The sequence below is a fragment of the Oncorhynchus clarkii genome, chromosome 30, assembly GCF_045791955.1.
Source record: "Oncorhynchus clarkii lewisi isolate Uvic-CL-2024 chromosome 30, UVic_Ocla_1.0, whole genome shotgun sequence".
NCBI classification, from domain to species: Eukaryota; Metazoa; Chordata; class Actinopteri; order Salmoniformes; family Salmonidae; genus Oncorhynchus; species Oncorhynchus clarkii.
Genome location: NC_092176.1, coordinates 19,818,503 through 19,834,462, shown reverse-complemented (window position 1 = coordinate 19,834,462; position 15,960 = coordinate 19,818,503). Strand labels below are relative to the sequence as shown.

Genomic DNA, 15,960 nt, shown 5'->3' with positions numbered 1-15,960 from the left:
TTATTTTGCTCCTTTGCACCCCAGTATCTCTACCTGCACATTCACCTTCTGCCATCTACCATTCCAGTGTTTAGTTGCTATATTGTAATTAATTCGCCACCATGGCCTATTTATTTCCTTAACTTACCTCATTTGCACTCACTGTATATAGACTTTTTGTTTTCTTTTGTTCTACTGTATTATTGACTGTATGTTTTGTTTATTCCATGTGTAACTCTGTGTTGTTGTGTGTCGAATTGCTACGCTTTATCTTGGCCAGGTCGCAGTTGCAAATGAGAACTTGTTCTCAACTAGCCTACCTGGTTAAATAAAGGTGAAATAAAATAAATAAAACACCAGTACCCTGCCGTGCAACATCTTCATTTCTTCAGTAATGGCCCTGCAGCTGATGTACAAACCATACAGACAACCAGTAGAGTATGTTTAAATGCAATTTTATTCAACATTCAGGCCTGTAAGGAACATTTACATGATTTTGAAGCCATTAGTGTCTGGCTGTATATACCAATTCATTGTTTATTACAGCCTGATTAATCAAACTAAGGAAGATTATGCTGCACTTACTTCTTAACATTCTCTTATCATTCTCTGTGCAAATATCTACAGAGCTAGCCTCCACTTCAAAGAGCCAGTTAGACTGAAATTTGCTTGATTGTCTTTCTCCTTCCCTTAGTGCACCCTGTCCAAGTGTCTGGATGCTGTCATGGTGATGAGTAATGCCCTTGGCAACTGACAAGAGCTCATACTTGCCATCCCCATTTGTTGATGCATTGACGTCCCCATTACCATCTCCAGACTTCTAAAGCTTACAGGGATACAGAAAATGACTGCAGCATATGACGAGGAAGAGATATTTGTTATTAGATTGGAACATACTATCACTGGATGGAAACCATAATTTAGACATTTTCTGTGTATTTACTAACAAGTGACAAGGTTGATTATCTTTCCTGACAATGGCTGGCAATTATAGCCAGCTTGTTGGTCCTAGTCATGACTAGAAGGGCATTACTCATCACCATGACAGCATCCAGACACTTGGACAGGGTGCACTAAGGGAAGGAGAAAGACAATCAAGCAAATTTCAGTCTAACTGGCTCTTTGAAGTGGAGGCTAGCTCTGTAGATATTTGCAGAGAATGATTACTAGTTAAATATCTGGGGTTCTCTATTAGCTTGCTGGCCCCACCATATGAGATTTGTATCCACAACAATGACCAGAAGACTGACTTCATCCTCTGCAGAAAACCACAGAAGTTAGCTTAACAGACAAAACAGGTGGCTATTGTTGTTATGACAATAATTAACTGTTATGCCTATTCATCATGCATTCATGTGATATCAGTGATAAACTGTAGTAGACCAACGTTACTGATTGCTAGGTAACGTTAGTTAGCTAAATTATAGTTAGCCAGCTATAGTAGCCATTTAATTCCTTCATAAAACTCATTCAATGCAAGATTGTAAGCAATTGTTTTCACTAGATAAATGGTACACTCCCAATGTTTAAACATCTGAATTATTGTTTGAAATGATGCCTTATTAAATTTAATCTCTCCACATTCCCGAAGCCACCCCTAACACAAACAGCTAGCTAGTTAAATTACATTCTAGCGTGCCAAAATTAAAGCTCTGCACAAAAAATAACAATACAATGTTGCATGGCCAGGTGCACCTGGTGAATGGATTTATCTTAATCACCAATGGAATGGTCTAAAATGACAACACTCCGGGCCATGTGAAACGAATTTGACCAACGATAACTGAGTTATACGTCATCAAATTGCGACATTAGCTACACCATGCCAAACATTTGCAAACGTTTACCTAAAAATATGTAGCTGTAAGAGTGACAGAATTAGCGAATACAAATATTTAATTTTACACAAATCAAGGACTGTCTGTTCTCAGTCCAAAACATAAGAAGAAACTCTTGAAATAGCGTCATCCGCGTCAGGAGGAAAAACGTGCTGTTTCATCAGCTCGAGCAAGGTAACGTCACATGGTAGTTAGCTAGCGTAGCTACGTTATTTGTCAACAATAATCCTTCTGGTATTTACTAGGTTAGCTGCCTAGAAAGTTTAAACTGTTCAAAGGTGTCATCTGGCCTGCTTCCTGCTTTTGTTGAGGTGTCGACTTGTTTGACAGAATGGACAAAGATGGTGAGTTGAAGTCTCATTGATGAACTTGATGAGTAGACATGCTAGTCCCATATGGCCATATTTCTGCATGATCTTATAGTTGCTTTCATGGGGGTTGTTTCCATACATGCACAACACTATCCATACAACGCTAAATAAAGGATAATGTTTTTAGTGAGAGTGTAATCAAGTATAATGTGTTTCCATTTGACTTTGACTTGCCCATGGCCATTTCCTTTCAGAGCTGGTGGAGTACTTCAGGACACAAGTGAGACAGGACCCTGAGGTTCCCTCTGCTGTGGCAGCTATCCGCACTCTCCTGGAGTTCCTCAAAAGAGACCAAAGTCAGATTATTATTATTATTATTATTTTTTTTACTTTTCTACTCTCCACTTGTTATACTGATATATAGTGAATCAGAAGGCTTTTTGTCTTATTATTACTGAAATCAAAATATTTTCATCACTGCTGAAAAAGTTGGCACTCGATTTACAAATTATTAGCAAACAGACAAGTTGTGGTATTGATTGGCTTATGCTTTATGTCCCTGAGCAGGTGAGACCATCCTGGGCTTGAGAGAGAACCTGACTCAGACCATCAGGCGTCTGGAGGAGGCGGACTCCTCTGTGGCTGTCTCGTCTGGTGGCGAACTGTTCCTCCGTTTCATCAGCCTCACATCGCTGGAGCACCCTGTGAGTAGAGAGAGGGCCCTCACCTATCCTCCTCACTGTAATGCTTAAACACTCCGAGCCCACTTTAAAGTGATATAACATGTATTCAATACGTGAGAGTAGCTTGAGTTGTCCAGCATACATCATGATTTAAGATGCCATTTTCAAAAATATTAAGTGTTTTCTTTGTCCCCCAAACAGGATCTCTCTCAATGCAAGAAAGTGATGGTAGAGAGAGGAGAGCTCTTTCTTAAGAAAATCTCCCTTTCCAGGAGTAAAGTAGCAAAACTCTGCCATACCTTTATCAAGGATGGTGCTGTAAGTATTTCTGTTGATTTTTTTTATTTTAATGATTATTCCAAAACCCGCTCCACTGGGACACTCATGGTGATTCTGCCTCTAACAAACACTGTTCTCTATTGTCATTCACAGAAAATACTGACACACTCCTCCTCCCGGGTGGTTCTTAAGGTACTGGAGAGTGCAGCAGCTGACAAGAAACGCTTCACTGTCTATGTCACTGAGTCACAACCAGACTCTGCAGGGTGTGTGGTCAACACAAACGCATGCATATGTCTGTCAAACTAAGTAAGCAAGCCCTAAAGAGGAACTTGAAAGACTATTCACAAGACTATTTTCTCTTTCCAGACGACAAATGGCTGACAAATTACAGAATCTAAACATTCCGGTCACAGTGGTTCTTGATGCTGCAGTGGGGTAAATATCTAAACCATTTCAGTTGATACATGAAATGAAAGCCCAGCTCAATCACACCATGTTTCTAAGAAAAACCATACAGTGCCTTCAGAAAGAAGTCATACCCCTTGACTTATTCCACATTTTGTTGTTACAGCCTGAATTCAAAATTAATTACATTGAAATAGTTTCTCGCCCATCTACAAAATACCCGATAATGATAGTGAAAACATGTTTTTAGAAATGTTTGCTAAATTGATTGAAAATGTAAATACAGATATCTAATTTACATAAATATTCACACTCCAAATTGAGCTTGGGTGTATCCAATTGCCTTTGATCATCCTTGTAATGTCACTACAACTTGATTGGAATACACCTGTGGCCAATTAAATTATTTGGATATGTTTTAGAGAGAAACACATCTGTCTATATAATATCCCACAGTTGACAGTGCATGTCAAAGCAGAAACTAGACCATGAAGTCCAAGGAACTGTCCGTAGATCTCCCAGATATATGCCTCATCACAATTCTATCTGGGGAAGGGTATTAAAATGTATATAGTGTTAAAGGTTTCCAAGAGCACAGTGGTCTCCATAATTTGGAAATTTAAAAAAAATATGGAACTACCCAGAGCTGGCCGTCCGACCAAACCGGGTAAGAAGGACCTTGGTCAGGGAGGTGACCAAGAACCCAATGACTACTCTGACAGAACTACAGAGTCCTTGGCTGAGATCAGAGAACCTGCCAGAAGGACAAGTCTCTACAGTACTTTACCAATCTGGGCTTTATTGGAGAGTGGCCAGGCGGAAGCCACTCCTGAGAAAAAGGCACGTGATAGCATGCCTGGAGTTTACAAAAAGGCATGTGAAAGACTGAGATCATAAGGCAAGTGATTCTGTGGTGTGATGAGACAAAAAATATTATTTTTTTGGCCTGAATGCAGAAGCGCTACGTCTGGAGAAAGATTGGTGATAAGCTGTGCCTGGTTAACAGCATCCCTACCGTGAAGCATTGTGGCGGCAGCAACATGCTATGTGGATGCTTTTCAGCGGCAGAGACTGGTAAGGATAGAGGGAAAAATTAATGGAGCCAAATACTTCCTTGATGAGAACCTGCATCAGCATACAAATGACCTCTGACAGAACAATGATCCCATGCTTACAGCCAAAGCAACGCTGGAATGGCTTCAGAACAAGAATGTGAAAGTTCTTGAGTGGCCCAGCCAAAGCGCAGACTTGAATCCCATTGACAATGTGTAAAAAGACTTGTCAATGGGACCACTCCCTATATAACTTAACAGAGCTTGAGAAAATGCCCAAATCCAGATGTGCGAAGCTGATAGACATACCCAAGATGACGCAAAGCTGTAATCGCTGCAAAAGATGCATCTACAAAGTATTGACTCAGGTGTGAATATTTATGTACCATCTAACGCAGTAGACACCAAGACTGCTGCACAGCTCCACCCTGGGACAGCCCTGCAGAAGAAATATCAGCCCATGGAGAGAAGCACGAGATTGAACTTAACTTTTTACCTTGTTAGTTAACTCTCAACGTTTCCCTTTACTGTGGCAATTGGGATCGAATCGACACAATTAGCCACTTTCAATGCAACATACTGAAACAAAACTAACTATGCAAGAGATTTTGTTGTAGGCAGAATGCATCGGAATAGGATTCTATTGCATTGACATGCACGACTCAGCCCGTACTATATACACAGACCGGTGCGGCATAACCAATCAGAGCTGCACTAGGCCTATATGCAAAAATACCATTGCCATGTATGGATCTGTGCCATTTACTTTGAACTGGACTGTTTACAGCATGAGCGGTTGTAGATGCACTTGTTTTGAATGTAGCCACGTGTGCACCTTTTGTTCATATCCTTTGCTAGTGAGGGAGTTATTAGCCCAGTTCTAGATCATTTGTAGTCAGCAATAGGGTAGTGATTGCTTCCTACAAGAGCACAAAACATGTACATCTCTAGACATCTTTGAAAAGCTAGTCAGGTAAAAAATAAAGTCAAATGGGCAGTTTTGTGTTTTTGAGACATGCTTGAATAAGCTAAGTAGCCAATAGGCAGAGGGTAGCATAATTTGTCTGATTCTCTAATGGTAGGGGAATAATAATGTATTTTATTTTGTAAAATGGTTTCTTGCATCAACTTTTCAGTCACCTCCTTGTCTGAAAGACAAGTGGTTAAACATATGCATGTTTTTTTTTTATCATGGAATGTAGGCCAACATTGGCTGCTACTGTAAGCTGAATGATGGAACAGCTATTTCCATGTTAAATTGTTATGGAATACATTTTCTCCATTGTGTTTGATGGTAGGCCTACATTATGATCAAATAGCCACAGTAGCCTACTTGGCGACTTAACTGTAACTTAAAGCAGGTTCAGCCTCAGTGTTCACAGTAAACGCGTGCTGGAAGTTGCAACGCATTTTCAAAGTTAAAGTTTGCGCTCAGCAGACCTGAAATTTGCTCAGTGCTGAAAAAAAGTGAGGGAACATTGCTTATGTACACTGAACAAAAGCGCTGGGGCTTTATTACCGACAGAAATACTCCTTTTTGTGGGGGGGGAAACTAATTGGCTGGGCCTGGCTCCCCAGTGGGTGGGCCCACGCCCACCCATGGCTGCACCACTGCCCAGCATATCTGAAATCCATAGATTAAGGCCTAATTTATTTCAAATGACTGATTTCCTTCTATGAATTGTAAATCAGTATAATCTTTGAAATTGTTGCATTAATATTTTTCAGTATATGAAATATTTCTGTTTCATATTCAATACATTTGCAGACATTTCTAAAAACATGTTTTGACTTTGTCATTGTGTGAGGGAATGGGTGAGAATCTATTTTGAATTCAGGCTGTAACACAATGTGGAATAAATCAAGGGTTATGAATCCTTTCTGAAGGTACTGTAAATACCCTGTTTTACCTATACCCACCTTTTGGATTTGTACAGGTAGCCTAAATTAACAAAGCAGTCAGTGAAATCTGTATTTTATTACAGTACTGTTTTTTGTTAAAAGGTATATCATGGAAAAGGTGGACCTGGTGATTGTGGGTGCAGAGGGAGTGGTGGAAAGTGGTGGTATTATCAACAAGGTATATTATGATTTGGGTAACACACCATTCAGACAGTCTTATGTTGATGTCCTTGGATGACATTACCCTTTATTCTGCATGCAATTCACATGACAGATTGGCACCTATCAACTGGCTGTGTGCTCCAAGGCTCACAACAAGCCTTTCTACGTTGTGGCAGAAAGCTTCAAATTCGTCCGACTCTACCCTCTAAATCAGCAAGATGTCCCAGAACGATTTAAGGTAATAGCACCAAGATATGATCAATTGGCCAGCGATATTTCTGTAGTTATTTGATGTCCTAACTAGTGGTCTCACTTTGCTCTCTCAGTATAAAGCAGACACACTAAAGGCAGTGGAAGACCTAGCAGAAGAACACCCCATGATTGACTACACACCACCATCGCTGATTACACTTCTTTTCACAGACCTGGGGGTCCTCACTCCTTCAGCAGTCAGTGATGAACTTATTAAGCTGTACTTGTAAACCACCACTAGAATACTGACACAACCCCGTCAAGTGCATCCATTTCAACAAGTCACCGTTCAATACGCATTTCATTAAATATGTCAATCCCCCAGGGAATCTGCCTTACACTTCTGTTGTGACTATTTACCCCCTACTTGTTTTACTGGAGTTTGAAAGGTTCTTCTGACCCATACCAGACTTTAAAAACCAGCAATCATAGCGGTGTACTGTGTGAGTAACTTATTGCAAATTAGAAGTAATCAATCTCAAAAGGAAAAGGATACTTTTTTTATTATGAACAGGACTTGGGTCATCCATAGTTTGTCTGAGCTCTCTCAGGTGTGTTGGCTCAGATGAGTTATTCACCCTCTGTACCCAAAATAAAACATCCCTTGAACAAATACCAATAAACTAAGTCTGTAGGAAATTGTCCTCATTTGATAAATAGAAATGCTCAAGTGACTACTTAAAACTGGCAACAGCTCAGATCCCATACCAAGGCTTTTGGTACTGCCCTTGCCCCAAAAGGTAGAATCATTACTACAAAGTATATGCCATTACTTTGTATTTTTACCATTAAAATGTGCATACTGTGACTGATTGGCACAGGAAGTGTTAAAAAAAAAAGCTGAACAGTTGTCTAACGAACACATTTAGAAAGAATAACAGATCAAATACAACACTGGGCTTGGAATGTGTCCAGTGTGGCTCAGTTGGTAGAGCATGGCGCTTGCAACAGCAGGGTTGCGGGTTTGATTCCCATGGCGGACCAGTATAAAAAATGTATGCACTCACTGTCGCTCTGGATGATGGTACAACTATGTAAAAGAAAAAATATTTCCACCACCTACTCATTCTATCCATAACTATAAGATGAGAAAATGACATCCAGCATTTTGGGGCAGTGGCTTTGAATGTGCAAATACTCAAACCTTCCTTGATCAAAAATTAATAATACCCTCTTCAGTGCTATTGATGTCAAAGTCTGAGGAGTCAATGCGAAGACAGTTTTCCGCAAGTGGAAAAACATGCATATGTACCATGGCCTGAAGTACACAAACAGAAAAACAGGAGATTGGACAAAGTATTTTCAGATGTTTGATTTCCAATTTTGAAGTATGGTGTGGCTAATAGCTCAAGTGAATGGTAAATACTTTTGGGGAAAAATAAAATGTTTTACACAACTCTCCGCACTTCGAAAAATCTCTTCAGGTAGTAGATCTGTCCAAGGGTCATGGCTACCAGCACAAGAGCTTCAAAGAAGGACCAAAGCACCACTCGGCTGTTTGTGTTGTCATTAACTGGGAGGGGAGGAAAACACAGGACAGTACATTAAACCACTAATGCCACTGAAGTGTTTTCACTAAGCTGTCAAAATTGGGTGTTCTTGACAAATGCTATGCAGTTTGAGATAAGAGGTTAGGTCCGTATGTTATTCATTTTCTATGGAAATAGCACATTATACATGGTTGTTATTGAAGTAGCAGCACAGAAGTGGTCTTACTCGCTCTGTGTATCCTCTCTCGGACCTCCATGTATTCCTGCTCGTGTTTTACTGCGGTCATGGCAACTGCTAGCTCATTAATCATCTCTTCCAGCTTGTTCTGGTGGGCTGTGAACAATAATGGAAAATTAACTAGTACAGTATACAACATTTTGCAGAGTTAAAGAAACCCCAACAAGTACAGGCACATCCAAGTAAATCAGGTACAACTCACATCAAGGTTAGGTTTATTGTAGATGCTGTTCAAAGTGATGTAATGACGTACACAAAAGGTTGTGCAGGAAATGTTTGTCCAGTAAACTGGTCTCCATATCTCTACCAAAGCTTGGGTGTACCCATTGTGCAAAAACGTAATATATTTACATGAACCTTACAAATACGTTGTCAGATACATTGAAGTCATTCAAGCTGTTTTTAGTGGGTCTAACATTAAATAACATCTGCTGTAACACAGCAAACTTGGATTAACATAAAACTAAAGGCACCATTTGAGCTGGTAGTGCTGTGCAAACTGCTGCATTGACTGGACACAAGTGTACTGATTTGATACAAGATGTATAATTGAAACTGACCAACCAACACTTTTGAAAAACTGAGGGCAAAAGTAATTGACCCAATTTGTTTCCTGAATGCCCATATGGCAGAAGCTGAGGGGGGCATAAATTCCTAAATCCATCTCAAGTCATTGCCAGGCAGCAAGTGAGTGTCCATAAAGCAAAATAAAACAGCACAACCCAGGCAATTAATAACACCAACTATGAAAATGGTACTATTTAAATTCACTCTTAATTTTGTAATTCAGTACTTGGGGTAAGCAACACCACAGAGAAGTCAATTTTCTCCAAGGGCATTGAAGAACGACCATCTCTGACCTCATGCAATAGTGTTAACCTACCGTCCCAGGTGTCTCCACCACCTGATGGAGGGTGGAGAGCAGAATGAGAAAAGGATGAATATGAAGGAAGAAGGAATATGAAGGAAAGAGTCTTCCAGAGAACCTACAAATATATGGTGAGATTATATTCGCAACATCAGTCAGTGTGACCAGAGCTCTACAGTGCAACCATTTTACTTGAATGTGTGCCTAAATATTTTGCTGTGCAATCTGGAATTTTAATTTAGGAGCACCAGTGTGCCTAGAAAAAATAAACATTCTTGCTTTATTACCTGAAATATTTTTATTAGGTGCACACTTGCTCCTTGTAAAAAAGTTCAGCATTGAACCCTGATGCCCATTGCTGCCTCTTCACCCCAGTTTACCTTCTGTCTCCATGCCGTCTCCCTTGGGGGCCTCTCCAATGTCAATGGTGAACATGACGATCTTGGGTGTCATGGTGGACATCTTATTGCTGAAGCAAAACTTGTATGTGCCATCCATATGGGCAGCCACCGAGTACTTCCCACTGGATTCTCGGTCTCCTTTGTAAATCTGCTTCCCATCTGGACCTGTGATCTGCAAATGAAAAATACCTACATAGTCATTGACAATCTATTAAACATTAGGCATAAGGTGGCTAGTTACCCATGTTTTGACTAAACAGCATTAGATATACAATGAATGCTCCACAACACCACCATCAGTACAAACTCAGATATGATCAATAGCCCTAACATGAAATCATCCCTTGGCTCCTGATATTTTTTCTTAGATGATAATCTCGCACTGTCAGTCAACCAAGAGAGTTGAGCTAACGAACGTAGCTAGGTATAAAGCTTGCTCGCTAGCCATATGGCACAATGAGAGGGACGTTTGGAAGCATAGCTATCTAGGAGAACGATGTTAGCTAGCTACTTACCTACATTGTTAATGTTTAGCTAGTTAGGCCCATGATTTGCCAAAGCTAGCTAACGTGGGGGGGCTTTCCCCACAATAAGATTAAGAAAGAGGGCACCTTTCACAACTCAGACTTTACCTCCACATCGATGTCTAGGAAACCTCCTTCGGCCACCTCAAACATGAGGCCCATCTTGGTACCAGAGTTGACTCGTTCAAAGAAACACTCTTCTGCATGAGCGTCGATGCTTACGAAGTAACCTGACGCTGTGGCGGATAACATAGATAAAATGACCATACACTCCGAGAGAGTAAACATGATTACTGTTGTTTTTCGCTACTGTCTAGCTATGTGAAAAATAGATTAGCGAACAAAACGCTCAGCCGCCGACTTGCGGAGGAGGAGCCAGTAGGAGAAGGGGCACGCAACTTCCTCGCAAATGCTGCCACGTAAAGACGGGAAAACGAGCCGCGTCGAGGTTCAAAAAGGCAATCGATTGTGCCCACTCAAATTGACCTCAGGCCCCTGGTCCAAGACCTGGGTGTATTCATTAGGGTGATTCGGTTGCAAAACGTTTCTTAAACGGAAGCAAACAGAACGAAATGGGGAGGGACCTACCTGAATTTGGCCAATAGAAACTCGTTTTAGTAATGCAACTGTTTTGGACTAATGAGTCAGTGGCGACCCGTCATTCAGTGCAGGTGGGGCTCTTATTATATATTTTTTGTATTTTTTGGGGGGACTTGCCTGTTTTGCATGTTATTTTGGCATTAATACGTGTCACATATCAGTTTGTAAACAAAAGTAAGTATATATCATTGAGTTAATAAAACCGTATACAAACATGGTCTCATTTTTGTTTTCTTGAGTAAGGCAGCTCCAAAATGCAGGTGTTTCAGCCTAGCTCAGTGCTTTCTCTGGTAGTGGGGCAAGCCAGCAGAAAATACAGAGCGTTGCGCCGTGATTGGCTCAGTGTTCTGTCACTCATGGGGACACTACGTCACCGCCAAGTCTAAGGATAGAGCTTGACAATTCAAGCCCCTTGAGTGCTGCTATAGATAAAATGCCCATCTGCCTCACACTAATAATTTGGTCCATTCACCTGCCCTGAATGACGGGTCTCCACTGCCAGGGAGATATGTATACTGTAGCTAATACTAAGTGTATGTTGTGTAGTAAGCTTTTTGTAGCCCATGTGCCTCACCCTAATCATTTGGTATATTTTCACCTCTTAATTTTGCCTACTGTCCTGACTTGGTGGTGCACATGTAGCCTATAACTTTTTTGAGAAATGTAATCATCGAATAATGTAAGAGCTTTCATTGTCTGCTTATAAGTCCCCTTTATTAATCCTATGGTTCTGACTCGGTGTACAGGGAGAAACACTGTAAGAACGGCCCATGTTCTGAATTCTGTCATAGTCTGGGTAGCAATTTGATTAGCTGTTCAGGAGTCTTATGGCTTGGGGGTAGAAGCTATTTAGGAGCCTCTTGGACATAGACTTGGAGCTCCGGTACCGCTTGCCGTGCGGTAGCAGAGATAACAATGAGTCTTTGACTATTCTTAGGCCCTTCCTCTGACAGTGCCTAGTAAAGAGGTCCCGGATGGCAGGAAGCTTGGCTCTGGTGATGTACTGGACCGTACGCACTACCCTCTGTAGTGCCTTGCGGTAGGAGGCCGAGCAGTTGCCATACCAGGCAGTGATGCAACCCGTCAGGAGGCTCTCGATGGTGCAGCTGTAAAACCTTTTGAGGATCTGAGGACCCATGCCAAATCTTTTCAGTCTCCTGAGGGGGAAAAGGTTTTGTCATGCCCTCTTCACGACTGTCTTGGTGTGTTTGGACCATGATAGTCATTTGTGATGTGGACACCAAGGAACTTGAAGCTCTCGACCAGCTTCACTACAGACCGTCGATGAGAATGGGGGCCTGTTAGGCCCACCTATTCCTGTAGTCCACAATAATCTCCTTTGTCTTGATCACATTGAGGGAGAGGATGTTGTCCTGGCACCACACTGACAGTTCTCTAACCTCCTCCCTATAGGCTGTCTCATCGTTGTCGGTGATCAGGCCTACCACTGTTATGTCGTCAGCAAACTTAATGATGGTGTTGGAGACATGTTTGACCACACAGTCGTGGGTGAACAGAGAGTATAGAAGGGGACTAAGTACACACCCCTGAGGGGCCCCAGGATTGAGGATCAGCATGGCAGATGTGTTGTTGCCTACCCTTACCACCTGGGGGCGGCCCGTCAGGAAGTCCAGGATCCAGTTGCAGAGGGAGGTGTTTAGACCCAGGGTCCTTAGCTCAGTGATGAGCTTCGTGGGCACTATGGTGATGAACACTGAGCTGTAGTCAATGAACAGCATTCTCACATAGGTGATCATTTTGTCCAGGTGGGAAAGGGCAGTGTGGAGTGCGATTGAGAATGCGCCATCTGTGGATCTGTTGGGGCGGTATACGAATTGGAGTGTGTCTAGGGTATCTAGGAGGATGCTGTTGTGAGCTATGACCAGCCTTTCAAAGCACTTCATGACTTCCGACATGAGTGCTACGGGGTGGTAATCATTTAGGCAGGTTACCTTCGCTTCCTTTAAATGAGGCTGAATGAACTGTTTCGATGCCATACAAGGCTCTGCTGATAGCCAGGTGTAACAGTGGTATAGTGCAATTAATGTATTGTTTAGTGTTGTGTAGTGGCTTTGCTGGCATGCATCAGACATTTTTTTGTTTGTTGCCCCACCAAGATTTACATACTAAAATCACCACTGTTGTCACGTGTGCTCCCTCTCCGGCCTCTAGGTCACCAGGCTGCTCGTTATGGCGCACACCTGTCACCATCGTTACGAACATCTGCGCATCATCAGACTCACCTGGACACCTGGATCACTTCCCTGATTACCTTCCCTATATTTGTCATTCCCTTTGGTTCCTTCCCCAGGGGTCATTGTTTCTGTTTCAGTTTCATGTCTGTGTGCTGTTAGAACATTCATCCAACTACAAGCACCCTGATGTGGGTCTGTGGCTGCGCTGCATGAAGCCCACCATGGCATTCTTTTGGTATTGTTCTTAATCCCATTCCCATTCCCCTTTCCCTAAACTTTAAAATTGTATGTTTATAGACCCAATTCCAGCAAAGGTGGTGTAGTTCATGGGTGGGCAATTTATGTCCCAAGCCCATTCAATCCAGCCCGGGGGAGATTTAAGTAAAAATAAACAAACACTCCAGGCCACTCTTGAACTTCTAAAACTAGATTCAAGTATGCATGTAGAAATTTATAATGGACCTATATGTTTTCAAATAACCTAATTGCCCTTTTTCTGGGCCATAAATGGCTTTATACAGACTTATTTCCCAGTCACTACATAGGCCTAATTTGTAGTCCTTTGGGTCAGGATTCAGGGACATTTGTGGCCCCGCATCTGATTCACTTGGAGAGCACTTTGCAAATGACTTCCATCCATAGATACGATTCCAACACTGTGCATCTATTTAGAATGTTTAATGTTGAGTACTTTGAATTTGCACATAAATCCATCCTCTTAGAAACATGGCCAAGAAATAAGCTTACAACATGATCATGACCAAAGCTAAAAAGGACCAGTGCAATGATTAACTGTGATGGGGACTTTCTTCATTCTACAGGGGAAACTAAAATAACAGAAAAATAATAGATAAACAACTATTCTACACAATATCACACAACATACGTTCTGCTACAATCTGGGAACATGCCGTTATAGCTTTATTATTTGGTAACATATTTGTCCCAGGTCATGTTGGACACATTCACTGTACAGTGTGGCTATTTCAACAACAAAAGTACACACATTATTTTATAATAGCCATTCTATAGCCTAATAAAGCAACTCATAAAGTTCCCCTTTTTATTTTGCAACCATGAAATATGTTGTCCAGCCTGCTAAGAGCAAAGCACCTAACAGAACTGTGTAACTGAAGAGAACAAATTTCAGAAGTTCTTTGAAGGTCCGAAGAAATCGGATAGACAAGGGCTCCATCTCGTAACGGTATTCCATCTCCCAATGAGTGATGTCGTTTGCAGGATCTGTCTGCTCTGCAATCACAGGCCCTGAAAAGATGAAGGATTTTAATTTGTCCCCCCCAATTGAGTATATATACAGTAGAGCCTACAGTGCATTCGGAAAGTATTCAGACCCCTTGACTTAATCCACATATTGATACGTTACAGCCTTATTATAAAATGTATTAAATTGTTTCCCCCTCCTCATCAATCTACACACAATACCCCATTCTGACAAAGCAAAAACAGGTTTTTAGATTTTGTTTAGCGGTATACAAAAAAAAATGAAATAACACATTTACATAAGTATTCAGACCCTTTACTCAGTACTTTGTTGAAGCACCTTTGGCAGCGATTACAGCCTTGAGTCTTCTTGGTTATGACGCTACAAGCTTGGCACACCTATATTTGGGGAGTTTATCCTATTCTTCTCTCTAGATCCTCTCAAGCTCTGTCAGGTTGGATGGGGAGTGTTGCTGCACAGCTATTTTCAGGTCTCTCCAGAGATGTTCGGTCCGGGCTCTGGCTGGGCCACTCAAGGACATTCAGAGACTTGTCCCGAAGCCACTTCTGTGTTGTCTTGGCTGTGTGCTTCGGGTCGTTGTTCTGTTGAAAGGTGAACCTTCGCCCCAGTCTGAGGTCCTGAGCGCTCTGGAGCAGGTTTTCATCAAAGATCTCTCTGTACTTTGCTCCGTTCATCTTTCCCTCGATCCTGACTAGTCTCCCAGTCCCTGTTGCTGAAAAACATACCCACAGCATGATGCTGCCACCACCATGTTTCACCGTAGGGATGGTGCCAGGTTTCCTCCATACTTGACGCTTGGCATTCAGGCCAAAGAGTTCCATTTTGGTTTCATCAGACCAGAGAATGAGAGAATGAGACCATCAGACCATCCTTTAGATTGATGATGATTTTTATTTAATTTAATCCATTTTAGAATACGGCTGTAACATAACAAAATGTGGAAAAAGCCCAGGGGTCTGAATACTTTCCGAATGCACTGTATATCAGCAACATATATTTACAGCTGAAGAGTGCATTAGTTAAAGGCATTGCGACCTATAATTGTAGTTTATGAATAATTAATGTCAATTGCTCCAAATGCTTTTGGCATTGATCTCGCGCTAAGCAAATGGTCAAACATTTACTTCTGACACAATTACAAGCATATCTAGGCTAGTCTGTAAATCGTATTTGGTAATTAAACTATTGAAATATACCTATTGATATTTGAAGACATAAGAATTAGAAATGCCTAATATAGCTGTCACTTTCTTATCAAAAGCCCTAATAATTATTTGTAGAGATAAGAAATATTTTTATATTTAGCTTCAACACCCGAGAACTAGAACCAATAACGAGATTAGGAAGAAGCTGTTGTTTGTAAACATTGAAGTGCTGGTCCACACACTCAGACAGGTAAGCAACTTTATCGACAGAAATTATGTTCAAATGTATTTATTTTAAAGTATGTAAAGGAAGTAAATTCCCTTACATATATCTATCATATACATGTTGACATGTACCTTGTGTACCTTCAAGCTAAATAATGTAATAGC

The 15,960-nt window shown here is 41.3% G+C and overlaps 2 protein-coding genes across 3 annotated transcripts; one reads left to right on the top strand and one right to left on the bottom strand.

Annotated features, from left to right (window-relative positions):
• The first annotated feature begins 1,776 nt into the window (after positions 1 to 1,776).
• On the top strand, positions 1,777 to 7,161 carry LOC139389385 (translation initiation factor eIF2B subunit alpha-like). The gene is made up of 10 exons (XM_071136106.1): positions 1,777 to 1,991; positions 2,096 to 2,161; positions 2,383 to 2,484; positions 2,696 to 2,832; positions 3,013 to 3,129; positions 3,244 to 3,356; positions 3,460 to 3,528; positions 6,555 to 6,630; positions 6,727 to 6,852; positions 6,941 to 7,161. The coding sequence occupies exons 2-10, from the start codon at positions 2,149 to 2,151 to the stop codon at positions 7,094 to 7,096; spliced, it is 909 nt and encodes a 302-aa protein (XP_070992207.1). The 5' UTR covers positions 1,777 to 1,991; positions 2,096 to 2,148; the 3' UTR covers positions 7,097 to 7,161.
• Positions 7,162 to 7,344: 183 nt separating this feature from the next.
• LOC139389386 (transmembrane emp24 domain-containing protein 2-like) lies at positions 7,345 to 10,925 on the bottom strand. Of its 2 annotated transcripts, XM_071136107.1 has the most exons (5): positions 10,496 to 10,781; positions 9,843 to 10,035; positions 9,478 to 9,498; positions 8,583 to 8,690; positions 7,345 to 8,379 (listed from the first exon to the last, which is right to left on the bottom strand). In XM_071136107.1, the coding sequence occupies exons 1-5, from the start codon at positions 10,673 to 10,675 to the stop codon at positions 8,255 to 8,257; spliced, it is 627 nt and encodes a 208-aa protein (XP_070992208.1). In that variant the 5' UTR covers positions 10,676 to 10,781; the 3' UTR covers positions 7,345 to 8,254. The 2 variants fall into 2 exon arrangements, with proteins under 2 accessions (XP_070992208.1, XP_070992209.1); XM_071136108.1 differs by lacking the exon at positions 9,478 to 9,498 and having other exon boundaries at positions 10,496 to 10,925.
• Positions 10,926 to 15,960: the final 5,035 nt, after the last annotated feature.

What these genes read in the sequence shown, in the direction of transcription:
- LOC139389385 (XM_071136106.1), top strand. An exon ending in TCACATCGCTGGAGCACCCT is followed by an intron (nt 2,833 to 3,012) that starts GTGAGTAGAGAG and finishes TCCCCCAAACAG; the next exon opens with GATCTCTCTCAATGCAAGAA. An exon ending in ATGTCCCAGAACGATTTAAG is followed by an intron (nt 6,853 to 6,940) that starts GTAATAGCACCA and finishes TTGCTCTCTCAG; the next exon opens with TATAAAGCAGACACACTAAA.
- LOC139389386 (XM_071136107.1), bottom strand. Translation starts at nt 10,675, where the DNA reads ATGTTTACTCTCTCGGAGTGTATGGTCATTTTATCTATGTTATCCGCC. An exon ending in TCCTAGACATCGATGTGGAG is followed by an intron (nt 10,036 to 10,495) that starts GTAAAGTCTGAG and finishes TTTCATTTGCAG; the next exon opens with ATCACAGGTCCAGATGGGAA. An exon ending in AGAGAGGATACACAGAGCGA is followed by an intron (nt 8,380 to 8,582) that starts GTAAGACCACTT and finishes CTCCCCTCCCAG; the next exon opens with TTAATGACAACACAAACAGC.